The sequence below is a fragment of the Zophobas morio genome, unplaced genomic scaffold (genome assembly GCF_036711695.1).
Source record: "Zophobas morio isolate AGI-343-1 ecotype UQ-CSIRO unplaced genomic scaffold, CSIRO_AGI_Zmor_V1 ptg000021l, whole genome shotgun sequence".
Lineage (NCBI taxonomy): Eukaryota > Metazoa > Arthropoda > Insecta > Coleoptera > Tenebrionidae > Zophobas > Zophobas morio.
Genome location: NW_026972126.1, coordinates 25,726,011 through 25,746,530, shown reverse-complemented (window position 1 = coordinate 25,746,530; position 20,520 = coordinate 25,726,011). Strand labels below are relative to the sequence as shown.

Genomic DNA, 20,520 nt, shown 5'->3' with positions numbered 1-20,520 from the left:
AAAAAGTTATAAAATCGTCAAAATCTTAGTCGAAAAAAATAGAAAATCGAAAAAAAAATGCAAAATCGAAAAATTAGAAAGAAAAAAAAATTAAAAATTATGTATCAAGAAACTGAAACATCAAAAATCGAAAACTTAAACATCGAAAAATTGAAAATCGAATAAATAAAAAAGAAAAAATCCAGTAATTGAAAAATGGAAAAATTTTAGAATCATAAAATTAAAAAATTGAAAATTTTTAGTACATAATTATTATTACATATTTAAAATGAAAACTAGAAAAGCCATAGATCAAAAATTGAAGAAATCAAAAATTGAAAAATCCAGAAACTGAAAAAACGAAAAATTAAAAAAATTAGAATTGAAAAACGAAAAACTGAAAACCGAAATATTGCAAAGTGTAAAAATTGAAAACTCCAGAAATTAAAATATCAGAAGAAATAGAAAAAATCGAAAAAAATAGCAAAATCGAATAAATGAACAAGTTTTAAAATCCAATAACAAAAAAATGGAAAAATTTTAGAATCATAAAACTGAACAAGTGAAAATTTTAAAAAACTAATTATTATTACATATTTAAAACAAATGAAAACTAGAAAAATTGCAAATGGAAAATGGAAAAATCTAAAATTGAAAAAAAGAAAAATTAAAAAATCTTCAATTGGAAAATCGAATAATTGGAAATCAAAGAATTGAACAATCCAGAAATTGAAAAAATTTGAGATTGAGAAAAAAAAACTGAAAACCAAAAATTGAAAAAATAAATTAATTAAAAAGTCGAATCGAAAAAAAAGACGAAAACCAAAAATTGGAAAACCCAAAAATTAAAAATTTCAAAAAAATAAAAAAAATTAATAATTTCACTTTGAATAAAAAGGAAAATTCTAAAATCAAACACTGAAACGCGAAAAATTGAAGAAATGAGAAATTGAAAAATCGGAAAATTGCAAAATGTGAAAACAGAAAACTCAACAAAAAAAATGACGATTTGAAAAATGTAAGTCTAAAAAGTTGCGGACGTGTTATTTGCGCCACCAGAGTTAAAAATTTTAAATATAATATTTTCCACTATAAAAATATTGTGATAGTGAAAATTGTGTCTCCAATAAAGGTATTTAGGTATTTTTAAAAAATTGGAACATACTCAAATCTCACTGCAACTGCGGTCAACTGCCTTTTCCAGCTTTCTTTGTAATACACAAAACCACCGCGAGCAGAACTGGAAAAAATCGCCACCCCAGCCAACACCGTTTACCCTTCAAACCCCATCACCCCCCCCCCCCCATTGGCAATATTTTCCGAAATCTGACTACCCATAATGAGCCTAGCGCGCATTTCAAGTATCTGAATAATTCATCGGCCCGATTGTCGTCCCAGTGACTCAGAAAAAAGTAATCGCTGCTCGGGCATCTCATAAATATTAAAGTCAGCCTTTAAAAAAAAAGAGCTCAATAATTAATTCGTGCCCCGTGTACTTTTTTAATGCTCATGCTCATAAAGCGAACCCTTTCGGGCGCCGCATCAAGATATTAATAAAAAAACAGGGCACAAGAGCGGGCAAAGAACTCGCGTCCTCGACGGCGCTTGTTTCGTTTGATTCCCGGAATGCCCTCGTGATTTATTATGCGGGAAAAAGCGCCTACAAAAAGTGTCCTGCGCGCGTTCCCGGAATGAATTTAAGGGTCCCGGCGGTCTCTTAGGTGCGAGGGACTTTCTTGCGTTGCAATGATGAATGACTTGACAAAAATGTGTTGTGCAGGCGGTGGCTGGGGCCAGACCGAGGAGGCGGTGGCAGCAGAACAGGATGTCGAGGAGTTTCCCTCCGGACGTCCCGTATAGCACGACCAGCATAGACGAGGAGACGTTTTTTCAGAAGCCGATGGCTCCGACGTCGCCCAGGCCGCAGGAAGAAGGTAACGTGTGATTGGGTTAAGTTGGAGCATTGTTTAAGTATATTATAGTTGGACAACCTAATACAAATTTTACTTCGCCTAAATAGTGAGCTTTAGGACAAGGAATCCAGGGGGCGTGGGACAAATTTTTCGTCAACGCACATTTTCACTACAGTGAGCCAACGTATTAGGTTTATTTTACTCTACATCAGGTGGCGCCATCAAACATTAGCAAAGGCAAACACCCTTCACTCTGCTCTTATACGAGGAGTTATCCATAAATCCATAATTAACATTGTTCCGTAAACAGTAATGTGTATAAACATATACGTACAAAATCTGAAAGTATGCTTGACAAAAAATATGAAGCAACGCGTTGTAACGTGATACGAAAGAATTGAATTTAACTCCTATTTTTATTTGACTATATCTGAAGACTGACAGAAACTTTCCAAGGGTTTTTAAACTGGTATAATTGTTTAGTTTTACAAGATTAAAGTAAAACAAGATTTTAAGTAAAATGTAGATTCGTGGTTTTACAAAAATATTAACACAAAATGAAAATATATGTTCAAAGTAAATAACAGAATGACATAAACTTTCGGCGTTAACATTACAAATAATTACAAGAGAGAAAAAAACGCATTAAGAACTTTAGAGGCATGTTTGTAATATTGAGTTGTTAAAGCCTGCTTTGAAGACTGTTTGTTTCTATGAAAAACAATTGCTGTTATCCGACATTTTGGTAGATTTTGTTCAAAAAATACGAGATAACTAATTGTTTCTTGAACTAGTTTCCGTAACTTCTAAAATTTAAAAAGGATACGCCGTTCTGCTGTAATAAAATCTAGAATAAGGTCAAAATCACACTAATATTACATCTGATTTTGTTAACCACATGAATATAATTTACATTAAAATAAGTTACGGACATTGTTTGAAATGTTTATTATAGTTCGAAAACAAGATAAAATAAATAAATAAATAAATAAAATGTGCAGTTTATAAACTTCAGAATTTTAGTAAAAAAATATAATCATGTTTGAAGCTTTATTTTGTCTGTTCGATTTTATTGGGTGTATTGGGCCCCTCTCGGGATATAACATCGACATGAGTGCACCGACCCAACGTTCTTCAACCGATGGGATGATTTATTACTTCCGTTATGCTGGCCCTACACACAGCGATTTGGTTTTCAGATTTTCGGCTAGATCTGCACAGTGACATAGAGTATTTTGTTCACGCGAGCATCAAAAATATTACCCCGAAAGCACTTCTTCAAGTGTTATTTTTTTTAAGATGTCATATTTGTCAGCGTTTCCAAAATTTTCTTCTCTTCAACTAATTTTTCGTAAACCGCATTTTAAAATTTTTGTTATTGTATTTTTTACTTTTTAATTTTCTAAGGCATGAAAAAATCCCATATAGGTTTCTATGAATTTATTAACGAAATCAACTGATAACTTGCGCGCCATTTTGTGTCAATTCTTCGCGAACGACAGCAAACAATTTAAAATTACCGCTAGTCAAGCATCTAAAAATCCATCTCTCCCAAATATGTCTTTCTTGGCACGATTTGTAATCCGAAGTCTCCCTCCACATGCAATTTTTCGTCACCTGAGAACTTGTTTGATCTACAGACCAAAGCACCCTCAGGCCAATATCGGCTTTAAGCGATTTATCTATAAACCGATATTCGTTAGAGTTGATCTAATACACATCCACTACGAAGACCTACCCATTTCGACCATTGGACTTTACAACGAATAAGTGAACAAAGTTCTTGAACATCTTAACAATTTAATACATAATGTTCCCGAATGACAAAATTTACATTTCAAATTGTATTATCAAATTACACTCTCCAAAATTTGTCAAATTTTACAATAGTAAAATTGTAGTTTCGCCCCGTTTACGGTTTATGCATCCGTGTCGAGTTTTCAGCTTAGACTCAAGATTTTTGGAAAAAAAATCAACATTTTCCAATTTATAATGTTATTTAAATTTTAAAAAGTAGAATAGTCGTGATCTTGTGATTTATACCTAAATACGCTATTGGGATTTTTCGTCTTGTCGATTTCTTGATTTTTCAACTTTAAATGTCTCAATTTTTCAATATTTCAATTTTGGGCTTTTCCGATTCCTCCATTGTTTAAATTTTCTATTTCTTAATTTTTTTATTTTTCGATTTCTCAATCTTTCGATGTTTCAATGATACGATTTCTCAATTTTTGTCCTCTTCAATTTTACGGTTTTTAAATATTTCGATTTTTCAATTTTTCAAATTTTCACGTTTCTAAATTTTCAGTTTGCCGATTTCTAAAGTATTTTTTTTTATTTGTCCATTTCTGGACTTCCTAAAGTTTAGATTTTTCACATCTTCAATTCTTCAATTTTTCAATTTTTTAAGATTACGATTTTTCAATTTTGCTTTTTTAGATTTTCGATTTCTCAGTTTTCCAATTTTTTAATTTCTCAATTTTTTGAATATTTCTTTCAGTTATGAGATTTTTCAATATTTCAATTTTTCGACTTTTCGATTTTTGAATTGACGGATTTTTTTGATTTCTTGATTTTTTACTTTTTGGATTTTCAATTTATTGTAAACTTTAGATTTTTCAATTCTGCGACTGTTTAATGCTTCGATTTCACAATTTTTAAACTTTTCGATGTTTTAATATTTCATTTTTTTAAATTCTAGGTTTTTCGATATCTCGAGTTTTCAGTTCTTCTATATTTCAATTTTTCAATTTTTCGATTTTTTTAATTTTAATTTTCGATTTTCCAGTTTTTCTTTTCTAAAATTTTTCGATTATTCAATTTTTTATTTTCTCAATTTATCGAATTCAGATGTTTCGTTGTTTTGATTGTTCAATTTCTCAATTTTTCAATTTTTAACTTTCCTTTTCGGCTTCCGACTCCTCAATTTCTCGATCCTCCGATTTTTCGATTTCTCGAAGTCTCAGTTTTTGAATTTTTCGATGTTTCGATTTTTGGGTTTTTCGGTTTTTCGATTTTTTTCTTTTGAGCTTTTCAATTTCTGGATTTTCCAATTTTTCAATGTCCCGATTTTTCAATTTTTCAGTTTTTCAAATTTTTGGTTTAAATTTTCAGTTTTCTGATTTCTCAGTTAATCTATTTTTGATTTTCCCACTTCTCAAAGTTTCGATTTTTCAGTTCTTCAATTCTTCGATTTTTCGACTTCGCTTTATTGGTTTGTCGATTTCTCAATTTTTTGATATTTCTTTCAGTTTTGATATTTTTCAATACTTCGATTCTTTCAGTTTTCGACTTCAAGATTTTTCTATTTTTTATTTTTGGATTTTCAGTTTTTTGTTTTTTATTCGGATGTTTCGATGTTTTGATTATTCAATCTCTCGCTTTATCAATTTTTCCATATTAAAGTTTTCGATTTTTCGATTTTGGCCCATTTCGGTTTCTCAATTTTTTGATTTTTCGACTTCTCGATTTTTCGACTCCTCGATTTTTTTGTCTTTTGATTTTTCGATTTCTCGATGTCTCAATTTTTGAATTTTACAATGTTTCGATTTTTCGATTTGTTGGTTTTTCGATTTTTTGCTTTTCGATTTCTCAATCTTTCGATGTTTCAATGATACGATTTCTCAATTTTTGTCCTCTTCAATTTTACGGTTTTTAAATATTTCGATTTTTCAATTTTTCAAATTTTCACGTTTCTAAATTTTCAGTTTGCCGATTTCTAAAGTATTTTTTTTTATTTGTCCATTTCTGGACTTCTGGATTCTGGATTCTTAATTTATGGGGGCTGACCGTAGCCAGCCGGCACTTAGGCCTCGCCTTTGGGCCCATTGTACCTTCCCCAAGTCCATATCAGGGTGTTTTCCCGCTCCTCTACTCGTCAAGCCATCCAACTGCTTGAATGTACTTGAGTAATGCAGAGGGTGGAAACTCCCTGATATTTGCCATACTAGGCCAGATGTCCCCTAGTATGGATTCCCTGTAGGAGGCTAGGGCTGGACACTCACGAAGAATGTGCTCAGCTGTTTCCTCTTCTTCATTGCATCCACGACAGATTGGGTCTGTTGCTACCCCTATCGTATGTAGATGTTTGTTAAACTGGTAATGTCCCGTAAGGAATCCTACCAGTTTACGCAGTTTGTCCCTTGAAAGTGAGAGATAAAATTTTGTCAACTTACGGTCTGGTGTCGCCATACAAGCTCTACTATGCCGACAGCTGCTCAACGTCGCCCATATCTGCTCATGGCGTCTATGGGTATATTGCTTTACGAGTTCGTTCGAGAGGGCGACCGAAGGCGTGATTGCCGGTTCGGGTCCCCAGAAGGGCATACGCGCGGCTCGCTTCGCCATCTCATCTGCCCTCTCGTTTCCTTCGTTGCCACTGTGTCCTTTGATCCAACAAAGTACCACACTATTCCTCTGCGTTACATACTTTAGCGTTTGTCTGCACTCCCAAACCAGCCCGGATCGAACCATACAGCTGTCCAGGGCTAGTAGTGCAGACTTGCTGTCAGTAAGTATGCGTATTGATTTGTTGCCGATTTCACGTTCAGCAATGATTCTAGCTCCCAGCATTATTCCCATCAATTCTGTTTGTAAGACAGACGTGTGGGTGCCGAGAGGTACACTGATTTGTGCGTTCAGTTGTTCGGAGTAGATGCCGGCTCCTGAACCACTATCTGTTTTGGCACCATCGACATAGATATCTATGTCGGCTCGTCCTTCTGAATTATCACTCATTGATATTCTATATGTCTTCTCATATATTAATTTTGTGCCCATTCGGTCACAACCCATCCTCAACAAGGGTATTCTGTTGAACGCCTCCGTTAAGATCCGAGTGTGCTTCGTTGTGCGGCCTTGCTTGTTCCATACTCCCAGAGAGTGAAGTCTTAGAGACGTCGTCATTGCCGCTTCCTCTATGTAAAGGTTGAGAGGTGCTAAGCAAAGAAGAGTCTCCAGAGCCGCTGTGGGAGTGGTCCTCATTGCTCCTGTAACACTGAGACACGCCATTCTCTGAACGTGTTCAAGTTGCAGGGCTGTTGTTTTTTGTCTGGCTCTGGGCCACCAAACTAAAGCTCCATAGCACAGCATCGGTCTGACTATTGCCGTGTAGATCCAAAGGGCGATCTTGGGATTTAAACCCCACGACCTTCCCACCACCCTACGACATTGCCAGAGAGCCGAGCGTGCCTTTTCTACTTTATCATCTACATGCTTCTTCCAATTCAGTCGCCAGTCCAATACAACTCCCAGGTATTTGACTTCGTCCGAAAGTTGAAGCGTTGTGTTAAATATTTTTGGCATCTGTAGTGTGCCAATTTTCCTTTTCCTGGTGAACAGGATTAGTTTCGTCTTTTCTCCATTAACGGAGAGGGTATGTCTGTTGCACCATTCCTCGACTATTTTTACTGCAGCTTGCATTATCTCACATAATGTATCTGCGTTTTTTCCTGTTAGCAGAATGACTAGATCGTCCGCGTATCCAATTGTGTGGTAGCCAAGATCATTGAGGCGTCGTATCAGGCTGTCAACGACAGTATCCCACAGTACAGGAGAGAGAACTCCTCCCTGAGGACATCCCCTGTCTACAACAGCCTCGATCTCAGTGCCACCTACATTAATCATTACTTCCCTGTTCCTCAGCATACTGGCCACCCACCTACTTAGGGTGGGGTCCACGTCGTGCTTTCGTAGGGCTAGTTCTATGCTTTTGAAGGTCGTTTTATCAAACGCTCCTTCAATATCCAAAAACATTCCTAAGGTGAAGAGTTTGTTCTCCATCGCCCACTCTATACGGTTTACAACTGTGTGTAGGGCCGTATCGGTGGATCTTCCTTGGATGTAGGCATGTTGGTTCGGATGTAGAGGTTGCTTGCTCAAAGCAGTCTCCCGAATCTCTTTTTCGCTTAGTCTTTCTAGCGTTTTCAGCAAGAATGATGTTAAGCTAATTGGTCTGTAGGATTTAGCCAAGGTGTAATCTTGTCGTCCTGGCTTAGGTATAAAGATAACCTTTACTTTTCGCCATGCATTCGGTATGTAGCTGAAGGCCAGACACGCCCGAAGCATTGGCAACAAAATAGGGCGTAGTCTGCTCATTCCCCTCTGCAGGAGGGCGGGATAAATACCGTCAACTCCTGGAGATTTGTATGGGGAAAAGCTGTCCACTGCCCACTCCAGTCTTGCCTCCGTGACTACCTTTGCAGCCAGCGCCCAGTCCTTCGGGGAAGGTTGAGTACCGACTACATCCCTTTTGGAATGGGAGGTAGTCCGTGTGCTGCCTGGAAACATGGTCTGCAGCAAAAGTTCTGCGGACTCTTCTAAGGTGGCTGTAAAGGTGCCATCTTCTTTCTTTAGGAAACCTGGTTGATGTGTGTGGTCCTTCGAGAGAACTCTCTTCAGCCTTGCGGCCGAAGCAGTCGACGTTATGTCGCTGCAGAAGGATCTCCACGTTTCCCGTTTCCTCTTTCTTAATTCTTTTTTAAACTCTTTCCGGTGCTCTTTATAGGCTTCCCAGTCTTCAGTTTTCTTAGTGTTTTTTGCTCTATTGAAAAGTTTTCTTAGCCCCGATTGAAGTAGGCTGAGCCTTCGGTTCCACCATGGTGTACCTTTGCCCAGACCTTCCTTCTTTAGGGGGCAACTTTTCTCATACGCTGACATTAGAGAGTCGTTGATAATGGTCAAGGTTTTCTCTATGTCTTCTGTCGAAATGTATTCCGTTGGTATAGACTGCACGGAGGTCCCCAGTCTGTCGTCCAGTTCTTCGTTGTATAAAGCCCAGTTCGTCAGCCTAGGGTTCCTGTACGTCTTTATCTCCATGTCTATACATTTTGATGTATACATGATCCATCTATGGTCTGACACTGACGCCTCTTTAGAGACGTGCCATCCCATTATATATTGTGAGATATCCCATGTAGCCAGTGTAATATCTATTACTGACTGACTACGTGATGTTACGAAAGTTGGTTCGCAGCCTCGGTTGAGAATCTCTAGATTTGTTGATAAAAGATATTCAGCTAGTGTTCTTCCTCTATCATTAGTGTCTTTGCTCCCCCACAACAGACAGTGGGCATTCGCATCGGCACCGATGATGAGGTTTATATTTCCGGTATCACAGTGTTCCACCAAGTTCGCCATTTCCCATGTTGGACATGGTTCCTGTGCTCCCTGTGGTAAGTACACAGATGCTATTACCAGTTGCTCTTCGCCTCTTCCTATGTTACACTTAACATTTACCGCAGTCACATCCCTGGAGCTGACCTGAGGTAGGAGGACGGCTTTGATTTTCCTCGGAATGTAGACGCATGTCCTTGGAGATTCTATTGTGGTACCTGAAACAACAGTGCCATTTAAATTGCTCAACCCTGCGATCCTGGATTTTACAATCCATGGTTCTTGGATTATTGCTATAGTGTTCTGCATCTTGTCTAGACGACGACACAAAACAGTCGTCGCCATGCGACAATGCTGCAGGTTGATCTGAATGAAATTTATCTGCTGCAGCGCCATCTCTGCAACCAAAAATCCCATAATTGTCCTAGGAGACACGAGGCACATTCTCAGGCGGGCCCGCCCCCACTGGTAGAGGCTTCATCCCCTGGGGTTTCTACCTCTTCCATAGGGGTCCGCCCTTCCTGAGCCGACGCCTCGTTCTCCTTGAGTTTCAGGTTGAAAGAGGACAGCATATAATTAATTCTGCCCTCTCTCTCCCTGATTATCTTGGCCTCTTCCATCCCAAGACCAAACACAAAGAGGTTGCCTGGAGAGGCAGCCTCGGGTTTGGCCTCGCGATGGAAAAGAAGCCATTTTTTGACGTGGGCCCATTGGTTCTGACCCTCCAGGCGGCGAAGTACGACTCCTGCATCCACCGGTGGTCCCGGTATCCACAGGGTCGCCCTCACCAGCCTTGGTAGCTCAGCCAAGGGGACCACGTTAAGTTGTGCGCCCTCCCACAAGGGTGTTAGGGAGCGCACTGTTTGTTGTAGCCATTTCAGGGACAACTCGTCTTCACAGGTTATCCTTAGGACTTCCCCTGTGTACTTCATGCCCCTGAAAGTGGCTGCTTGTCTACCCGATGCCAAGCACTGGTCCAGTTGCCTGTCCAGCGCTCCCATCAGGCCCTTTTGTACTATATCCACCTGGCCAGCAGTCAGCTTACCAAGTGGATGCTGCACATCAATCACAGCTACACGGAGATGACTTGCAGCCGCCTCCCTGTAGCTCTGTTCTCTAGAGGTAGTCTCCTGCCTCCTCATCCTCTTTTGCTTCTCAGCTGCCGGAGGTGTGGAGGTTGAAGACCTCACTCTCTTCTTTGACCCTGAGGTCTTTTTCCCCGCGGGTTGTTTAGGGTTGGCTATCGTAGCCTGCCCTTTACCCTTGAGGTTTATCCCGGAGGAGGATGGACCCGGTTTCGGCGGGTCGGTATTCGCCGCCTCCGCCTGCAAACGAGCCTTCCTCCGCCTTTTTACCTCAGCCCCGCAGATTCGCTTCCTCCTAGGAGGCTGCGACCCCACATTGGCTGGGTTTCCTGTTTGAGGTGCACCCGAAGGCACTTCCTCAGTGGTTTTTTTATTGTTTTCGATTTCCATAATCTGGATTTTGATTTCGTCCTCCTGCGTCCCCACCCACCACGGAGTCCAACAAGGGGACGCCGAACTTCGACGTCAGGGCTAGCAGAAGGATATAGCCCCCAGGGAAGCTCATCCTGCAGTACGCAGCCTCAACTAGTGAGGTTACTCGTGCTCAGACTACACTTCCCCCAAGGACTCACCCTGTCGGCGGTCTGACCCGACGACACAGCCGATTGATCTGAGATGGGTTAGTCTCGACCTCCCGTTTTGGTGGAAATCCAGGCCAAAGAGGCGTGTTGCCCAGCCTTGGTGACACACTGCACCAAGGGGGGCTCAACCTCCAGGATTCCTTCATCCCACCTTACGGGTCTCCACGCACGGCACAAACACGCGGGAGCTTGTCCGCGGGGCTGTTTTGACGACCCCACACCAGGGGTTTAATCCCGGGGGGGCACGTTTATTTCCAGCCCTCCTCTACTGAACCGCCTTCGCGGCCGTCTAAGCCGACAACCACCAAGGCATGTCCAGGCAAGACGAGCCTCAGCCCTAACCTACATATCTGGAGAAGGGAAAAATCCAGGTCGGACTTCCACCACCCCCAAGAGTGTTTAGTTCCCGGGGGCATATCCGCCCTCCCCAGACCCCCCTTCCCCAGACAATGCCGGTCTCCCCCTATCCGCAACACTGGGGACGCGCCTGATAGGTAACTCAACCCACAGGCATTTCTGGACTTCCTAAAGTTTAGATTTTTCACATCTTCAATTCTTCAATTTTTCGATTTTTTAAGATTACGATTTTTCAATTTTGCTTTTTTAGATTTTCGATTTCTCAGTTTTCCAATTTTTTAATTTCTCAATTTTTTGAATATTTCTTTCAGTTATGAGATTTTTCAATATTTCAATTTTTCGACTTTTCGATTTTTGAGTTGACGGATTTTTTTGATTTCTCGATTTTTTACTTTTTGGATTTTCAATTTATTGTAAACTTTAGATTTTTCAATTCTGCGACTGTTTAATGCTTCGATTTCTCAATTTTTAAACTTTTCGATGTTTTAATATTTCATTTTTTTAAATTCTAGGTTTTTCGATATCTCGAGTTTTCAGTTCCTCTATATTTCAATTTTTCAATTTTTCGATTTTTTTAATTTTAATTTTCGATTTTCCAGTTTTTCTTTTCTAAAATTTTTCGATTATTCAATTTTTTATTTTCTCAATTTATCGAATTCAGATGTTTCGTTGTTTTGATTGTTCAATTTCTCAATTTTTCAATTTTTAACTTTCCTTTTCGGCTTCCGACTCCTCAATTTCTCGATCCTCCGATTTTTCGATTTCTCGAAGTCTAAGTTTTTGAATTTTTCGATGTTTCGATTTTTGGGTTTTTCGGTTTTTCGATTTTTTTCTTTTGAGCTTTTCAATTTCTGGATTTTCCAATTTTTCAATGTCCCGATTTTTCAATTTTTCAATTTTTCAAATTTTTGCGTTAAATTTTCAGTTTTCTGATTTCTCAGTTAATCTATTTTTGATTTTCCCACTTCTCAAAGTTTCGATTTTTCAGTTCTTCAATTCTTCGATTTTTCGACTTCGCTTTATTGGTTTGTCGATTTCTCAATTTTTTGATATTTCTTTCAGTTTTGATATTTTTCAATACTTCGATTCTTTCATTTTTCGACTTCAAGATTTTTCTATTTTTTATTTTTGGATTTTCAGTTTTTTGTTTTTTAATCGGATGTTTCGATGTTTTGATTATTCAATCTCTCGCTTTATCAATTTTTCCATATTTAAGTTTTCGATTTTTCGATTTTGGCCCATTTCGGTTTCTCAATTTTTTGATTTTTCGACTTCTCGATTTTTCGACTCCTCGATTTTTTTGTCTTTTGATTTTTCGATTTCTCGATGTCTCAATTTTTGAATTTTACAAAGTTTCGATTTTTCGATTTGTTGGTTTTTCGATTTTTTGCTTTTCGATTTCTCTATCTTTCGATGTTTCAATGATACGATTTCTCAATTTTTGTCCTCTTCAATTTTACGGTTTTTAAATATTTCGATTTTTCAATTTTTCAAATTTTCACGTTTCTAAATTTTCAGTTTGCCGATTTCTAAAGTATTTTTTTTTATTTGTCCATTTCTGGACTTCCTAAAGTTTAGATTTTTCACATCTTCAATTCTTCAATTTTTCGATTTTTTAAGATTACGATTTTTCAATTTTGCTTTTTTAGATTTTCGATTTCTCAGTTTTCCAATTTTTTAATTTCTCAATTTTTTGAATATTTCTTTCAGTTATGAGATTTTTCAATATTTCAATTTTTCGACTTTTCGATTTTTGAATTGACGGATTTTTTTGATTTCTCGATTTTTTACTTTTTGGATTTTCAATTTATTGTAAACTTTAGATTTTTCAATTCTGCGACTGTTTAATGCTTCGATTTCACAATTTTTAAACTTTTCGATGTTTTAATATTTCGTTTTTTTAAATTCTAGGTTTTTCGATATCTCGAGTTTTCAGTTCTTCTATATTTCAATTTTTCAATTTTTCGATTTTTTTAATTTTAATTTTCGATTTTCCAGTTTTTCTTTTCTAAAATTTTTCGATTATTCAATTTTTTATTTTCTCGATTTATCGAATTCAGATGTTTCGTTGTTTTGATTGTTCAATTTCTCAATTTTTCAATTTTTAACTTTCCTTTTCGGCTTCCGACTCCTCAATTTCTCGATCCTCCGATTTTTCGATTTCTCGAAGTCTCAGTTTTTGAATTTTTCGATGTTTCGATTTTTGGGTTTTTCGGTTTTTCGATTTTTTTCTTTTGAGCTTTTCAATTTCTGGATTTTCCAATTTTTCAATGTCCCGATTTTTCAATTTTTCAGTTTTTCAAATTTTTGCGTTAAATTTTCAGTTTTCTGATTTCTCAATTAATCTATTTTTGATTTTCCCACTTCTCAAAGTTTCGATTTTTCAGTTCTTCAATTCTTCGATTTTTCGACTTCGCTTTATTGGTTTGTCGATTTCTCAATTTTTTGATATTTCTTTCAGTTTTGATATTTTTCAATACTTCGATTCTTTCATTTTTCGACTTCAAGATTTTTCTATTTTTTATTTTTGGATTTTCAGTTTTTTGTTTTTTATTTCAATTTCTCAATTTTTCAACTTTTCCGTATTTTAATTTTTAAATTTCTAGATTTTTCGGTTTCTCGAGTTTCCAGTTCTATATTTTAATTTTTTAAATTTCCGAATTTTTAAATTTTTTGAGATCTCAATTTATTGACATTCGGATGTTTCGATGTTTTGATTATTCAATCTCTCGCTTTATCAATTTTTCCACATTTAAGTTTTCGATTTTTCGATTTTGGCCCATTTCGGTTTCTCAATTTTTTGATTTTTCGACTTCTCGATTTTTCGACTCCTCGATTTTTTTGTCTTTTGATTTTTCGATTTCTCGATGTCTCAATTTTTGAATTTTACAATGTTTCGATTTTTCGATTTGTTGGTTTTTCGATTTTTTGCTTTTCGGTTTCTCGATTTTTCGATGTTTCGATTTTTGGTTTATCCGATTTTTCAATTGTCCAATTCGACTTCTCGATTCGTTGATTTTTCAGTTCTTCAGTTCTTCAATTTTTCTATTATTTGGGTTTTTGTTTTTCACTTTTTCGATTTTTTAAGTTTGCGATTTTTAGACTCTGCTTATTTGACTTTTCTGTTTCTCAATTTGTTAATTTCCTAATTTTTTGATATTTCGTTCAATTTTGTGATTTTTCAGTTTTTCGATTTCTCAATTTTAACTTTTCAATTTTTAAATTATTAATTTTTTTCGATGTTTTGAGTTTTCAGTTCTTCTATATTTCAATTTTTCAATTTTCGGAATTTTTAAATTTTCGATTGTCCAATTTTTTTTTATTTTTCGATTTTCCAATTTTTCGATGTTTCGATTTTTGAATTAACTGATTGTTCAATTTCTCGATTTTTAAATTTTAGATTTTCCAATTTTTATTTTTTTGATTCTTTTATGTTTCGATTTCTCGATTTTACAATTTTTCCATATTTGAATTTTTTAGTGTTTTAAATTTTCGATTTCGAGGATTTACTGTGTCACAGTAGTCATCAGTCATTACTCATAAAGAACGATTATTGCTGTGCGTTAAAATGCCTACATACTGATAAGCACGTGCATACGAGACACATTTAAGGCTGTTTTAAGTCTGCTAGATATAATTTTTGCAATTTTAAATTTATTTCTTGATGTCTAAATCGTATATATTTAAATGGTGATGAATATTTTGTGATGCAATCTTAGGATAAAATGCATTTTAGTTTCAAAGATAATATGTATTTAATGATTTGACTACTGCTAATGAAAAAAATACGTAAGAAGGTATACTGCGATAATATTAAATTGTTGTTACCTTAACCTTGAAACAGGCATGTACTACATATACATATATTACATATAGGTAAAGTCTTCAACACGTACGTTTGCTTATTTTGTGACTGCTCCCCGTACAACGTAGTGATTAATACGTCCGTTTACTACCTTATCGACATCACGTGCTTACGGACTATTTTTACCCCCTTTCGTAAGGTACCGCCACTTCATAGTGAAGCGAGTGAGATGTAAAATATATATTCATTCTTTTCTACATGGGAAAGTGATTGTCCGTATAGGTTGTCCAACTATAATATACTTAAACAATGGTTGGAGCAAACTTGAACGGTTAACTAGGTGATACATCCGACCGAGGTGGCGTCCACGAGTCCACCGCCCACCAGCCGTACCGAGAGCGTCCAGTGGTGCGCCCCGGCTCCGGCGGCTGGAGACGAGACCCCCACGTGGTGCCCCGCCACGAAGGCCAAACCCGGCCCTCGGTGGGCGGATCGAGAGTATACTCCTCCCTCCTCGACAACGTCTTAGACAACTCCAACCGGCGCCAGTACGGAATGGGCTGGGTCGGGCGAATGTTCGGGTAACCCCCACCCACACACTAATCAGTACCACCTCTACTTTTTTTCCTTTAGGAAATCGACGCAGAAACCCCTTGCTCAAGAAGAAAAGACTTCGCGCCACGTCGACCACATGGAGGACCACAGACCGATGTTCACTTACTGGGTCACCATAGTACAAATCTTGGTATTGTATACAACTTTGATGTGTTACGGCTTCGCCCCGTTCGGGGTCGACATGCAGTCGCGGTCCGGGCAGGTCCTCGTGGCGAGTCTGTCGCTCCAGCAGGTCGACTACACCGAGCCGGCGAATTTTTGGTGAGTCGCTCTAGAAAAACGTGCCGGGTTTGACGCGTCGTTGCAGGGGCGGACCCAGAGCCAGCGACTTGATCCATCTGGGGGCGAAGTTCGCGCCGTGCATGAGGGTAGACGACAGGATAGCGCACCAGATTGATAAGATAAGGGCGAAGGAGCGGGAAACGGCGTGCTGTATCAGGAACGACGGCTCCGGGTGCGTGCAGTCGTCGCAGGCGGATTGCTCAGTGAGTTTTCTAATTTAAATTGTAAACTTTAGCCTAGACGACGGAGAAGGGTTAGGGCACGTCTGCCACCCGCACAGGGGATCGATAATGTATGTAGCCACGAACACCGGCCAATTTTCATACGTGGGACGATAACTATTTGTAAATATTTACACAATGATGGAACCAGTAATGAAATGGCGGTTTTTGCATCTTTGACATTTATGGGCAAACGGCCGCACCGAACTAAACAAAATTTCAAACTTTTGGGCTCGAGGCGAGTACGAAACGAGAGCCGGAGCAAAAAATCCGGAAATTTGAATTTCATTCAAACAATAATAATGATGATGAGTGTGATAAAGCCGCGAAACGTCGCCAAAATTGGCTGGATTTTTGCAAGAATGGTCGTCGTGGTATCCCTAACAAACAATATTTTTTTGGGAGTGGTTGCGCGACTGCGCAAAAACGGTGGATAATTTCAACTATAACGACTTAACTTTCAAAAGAGGCCAACAAATGTATGTTGTGTTTGGTTTTCCTTCAGTTGAAAAAATTATGACCATCGGTAAGCTTTTGGGACCATGATTTTCGAAATATTGGCTTTCAAATCGATTTTTTTTTTAAATTCTAAAAAGTGTCATAATTTATTTGACGATTCTGGAAAAACGGTAAGAATTTTCGAACAACTGAAGCCGAAAATGACTTCTAGATGTCTCAATCTACAAAAGATGCCTTTAAGTAATTTTCGAAAATGGTTGAAAAAAGGTCAAACATTTTAAAATTGAAAAATCGATACTTTGGAAAAGTTGCCTAAAGGTTCGCAAAAAATTCTAGAAGAAAGAGAATTTGTCTTATTTCATTTGACGATTCTGGAAAAACGATAAGAAATTTTGTAGAACTGAAGTAAAACGACTTTTAGAGGTCAAAATATATAAAAATCCCCTTAAGTAATTCTCAAAAATGATCGAAAAAAAAAGTATTGAAAAACAAATTTTGGAAGTTACCTAAAAATCCGCAAAAAATCTAAAATATAGATTTCAAGATGTTCATCCGAAAAAAAAAATTGAAAAAGCGACATTTTGGAAAAATTATCTAAAAATTCGCAAAAAATTCTAGAATGTAGATGTCGATGTGTTGATTTGGAAAACATAGCGTACTGACGCTTTCATACCAAGACTTTCAAAATATTTGATTTGAAATCCAAATTTTTTGGAAAAGTCCAAAAATTTGCAAAATTTATTTGACGATTCTGGAAAATGATACGAATTTTTGCAGAACTGAAACTGAAAATAACTTCTAGATGCTGCAATCTACAAAAAATCCCTTTAACTAATTTTCGAAAATGGTTGAAAAAAGGTCAAAAATTTCAAACTTGAAAAATCGACATTTTGGAAAAGTCGACTAAAAATGCGCAAAAAAATCTAGAAAAGAGACGTCGACGTGCTGGTTCCAAAAATATAGCATGCTGATGCTTTGGGACCAAGGTTTTTGAAAAAGGTTTCCAAATTAAAAATCCAATACATTATCATATTCTGAAAAAACGGTCGGAATTTTCGAAGAAATGAAGCCGAAAACGACTTCTAAATGTGGCAATTTATGAAAAATTCCTTTAAATAATTTTCCAAAAGGGTAAAAAAAATCGAAAATTTTAAAGGGGCAAGTGTATTGAAAAATCAACATTTTGGAAAAGTTGTCTAAAAATTCCCAAAAAATTCTTGAATGTACATGTTGGCGTGCTGATTCGAAAAATATAGCGTGTTAATGTTTTCAGACCAAGATTTTCGAAATATTCGCTTTCAAATCGAATTTTTTTGTAAATTTTAAAAATTGTTATAATTTATTTGACGATTCTGGAAAAACGGTAAGAATTTTCGAAGAACTGAAGCCGAAAACAAATTCCGGATGTCGCAATCTACAAAAAATCCTTCTAAATAAGTAATTTTTGGAAAATGCTTGAAAAAAAATTTAATAAGGGAGAAGTACTAAAAAATCGAGATTCGGAAAAGTTGCCCAAAAATCCGCAAAAAAATCTAGAATTTCAACATGCTGATTCGGAAAAAAATGCGTGTTGACGTTTTCCGGCCAAAATTTTCGAAATATTCGGTTTCAGAATCAAATTTTTTGGGAATTCAAAAATTTGTCATATTTTATTTAACGATTCTGGGAAAACGGTAAGAATTTTCGAACATCTGAAGCCGATAACGACTATTAAATGGGGTAATTTAAAAAAAATCCCTTTAAGTAATTTTCGAAAATGGTCGAAAAAATGTCAAAAATTTCAAACTTGAAAAATCGACATTTTGAAAAAGTTGACTAAAAATGCACAAAAAAATCTAAAAGATAGATGTCAATGTGCTGATTCGAAAAACATAGCGTATTGATGCTTTCGTACCAAGATTTTCAAAATATTTGCTTTCAAATCCAAATTTTTTGGGAAGTCTAAAAATTTGTAAAATTTATTTGACGATTCTGGAAAGTTTATACGAATTTTGGCAGGACTAAAGCAGAAAATAACTTCTAGATGCTGCAATGTACAAAAAATCCTTCTAAGTAATTTTCAAAAACGGTAGAAAAAAGTTCATATATTTCATGTTGAATAATCGAAATTTTAAAGTTGCCTAAAATTCCGCAAAAAATTCTAGAAAAGAGTTGTCGACGTGCTGATTCCAGAAATATAGCGGGTTGATGCTCCGGAACCAAGGTTTTAGAAATATTCGCTTCCAAATTCCAAATTTTTGAAAATTCCAAAACTTTGCCATATTTTGACAATTTAAAAAAAACGGTATGACTTTTGCAAGAAATGAAGCCAAAAACGACTTTTAGATGTCCCAATCTACAAAAAATGCCTCTAAATAATTTTCGAAAATGGTAAAAAAAATCGAAAATTTTAGAGGTGTATTGAAAAATCGACATTTTGGAAAAGTTGGCTAAAAATTTCCAAAAAATTCTAGGATGTAGATTTTGACGAGCTGATTCGAAATATATAGCGTGCTAAAATTTTGGGACCAAAATTTTCTAAATATTCGCTTTCAAATCAAAATTTCTTAAAAATTCCAAAAATTGTTATACTTTATTTGACCATTCTTGAAAAACGGTAAGAATTTTCCAAAAACTGAAGCCAAAAACAACTTCTAGATGTCGCAATCTGCGAAAAATTCGAAAACATAATTTTCGAAAATAGTCGAAAAAAGTCCAAAAATTTCAAATTGGAAGAGTATTGAAAAACCGAGATGTTGGAACACTTGTGTTAAAATCCGTAAAAAATTCTAGAACATAGATGTCGACGTGCCGATTCGAAAAATAAAGCGTATGATGCTTTAGGACCAAGATTTTCAAAATTTCCGTGTTTAAAACTAAATTTTTTGAAAATTTTAAAAATTGTTACACTTTATTTGACGATTCTGGAGAAATGCTAAGAATTTTCGAACAATTAAAACCGAAAACCGCTTCTAGATGTCGTAATCTACAAAAAATCCCTCTCAATAATTTTAGAAAACGGTCAAAAAAGCTCAACAATTTCAGAGGGACGAGTATTGAAAAATTGACATTTTGAAAAAGTTGTTTAAAAATTCGCAAAAATTCTAGAATGTAGATGCTGACATTTTGATTCGAAAAATATAGCGTGCCAACAATTTTAGACCAAGACTTTCGAAATATTCGCTTTAAAATCGATTTTTTTTTTAAATTCTAAAAATTGTGATATTTTATTTGACGATTCTGGAAAAATGGTAAGAATTTCGAAGAACTGAAGCTGAAAACGACTTCTAGATGTCGCAATGTACAAAAACTTCCTCTAAATAATTTTCGAAAATGGTCCAAAAAAGTTGAAAAATTGTATATTGAAGGAGAATTGAAAAATTGGGGTTTTAGAAAAGTTGTTTAAAAATTCTCAAAAAATTCTAGAATGTAGATATTGAAGTACTGATTTCAAAAATATAGCGTGCTAATGCTTTCGGACCAAAATTTTCAAAATATTCGCTTCCAAATTCCAAATTTTTGAAAATTCCAAAACTTTGTCACATTTTCACAATTCTGAAAAAACTTTATGACTTTTCCAAGAAATGAAGCCAAAAATGACATTTAGATGTCTCAATCTACAAAAAATTCCTTTAAATAACTTTCGAAAATTTTAGAGGTGTACTGAAAAATCGACATTTTGGAAAAGTTTCCTAAAAATTCGCAAAAAATTCTAGAATGTCGATATTGACCTGCTGATTTCAAAAATATAGCGTGCTAATACCTTGGGACCAAGATTTTCAAAATTTTCGCTTTCAAATCACAATTTCTTAAAAATTCCAAAAATTGTTATACTTTATTTGACGATTCTGGAAAAACGGTAAGAATTTTCCAAGAACTGAAGCCAAAAACAACCTCTAGATGTTGCAATCTGCGAAAAATTCGAGAACATAATTTTCGAAAATAGTCGAAATAAGTCCAAAAATTTCAAATTGAAGGAGTATTGAAAAACCAAGATGTTGGAAAACATGTGTAAAAATCCGTAAAAAATTCTAGAATATAGATGTCGACGTGCTGATTCGAAAAATATAGCGTATGATACTTTAGGATCAAGATTTTCAAAATTTTCGTTTTTGAAACAAAATTTTTTGA

General features: G+C 36.1%; 1 protein-coding gene across 3 annotated transcripts in view; it reads left to right on the top strand.

Moving 5' to 3' along the window:
• Positions 1-20,520, top strand: part of LOC135133085 (inactive rhomboid protein 1-like) — a 114,569-nt gene that overhangs the window by 83,198 nt on the left and 10,851 nt on the right. For 2 of the 3 annotated variants that reach the window (XM_064061343.1, XM_064061342.1), the window contains 4 exons: positions 1,760-1,913; positions 15,174-15,414; positions 15,467-15,709; positions 15,756-15,933. In XM_064061343.1, the coding sequence (XP_063917413.1) occupies positions 1,760-1,913; positions 15,174-15,414; positions 15,467-15,709; positions 15,756-15,933 (816 nt within the window). The remainder of the gene's footprint in view (positions 1-1,759; positions 1,914-15,173; positions 15,415-15,466; positions 15,710-15,755; positions 15,934-20,520) is intronic. The other variant, XM_064061344.1, reaches the window with a different exon arrangement.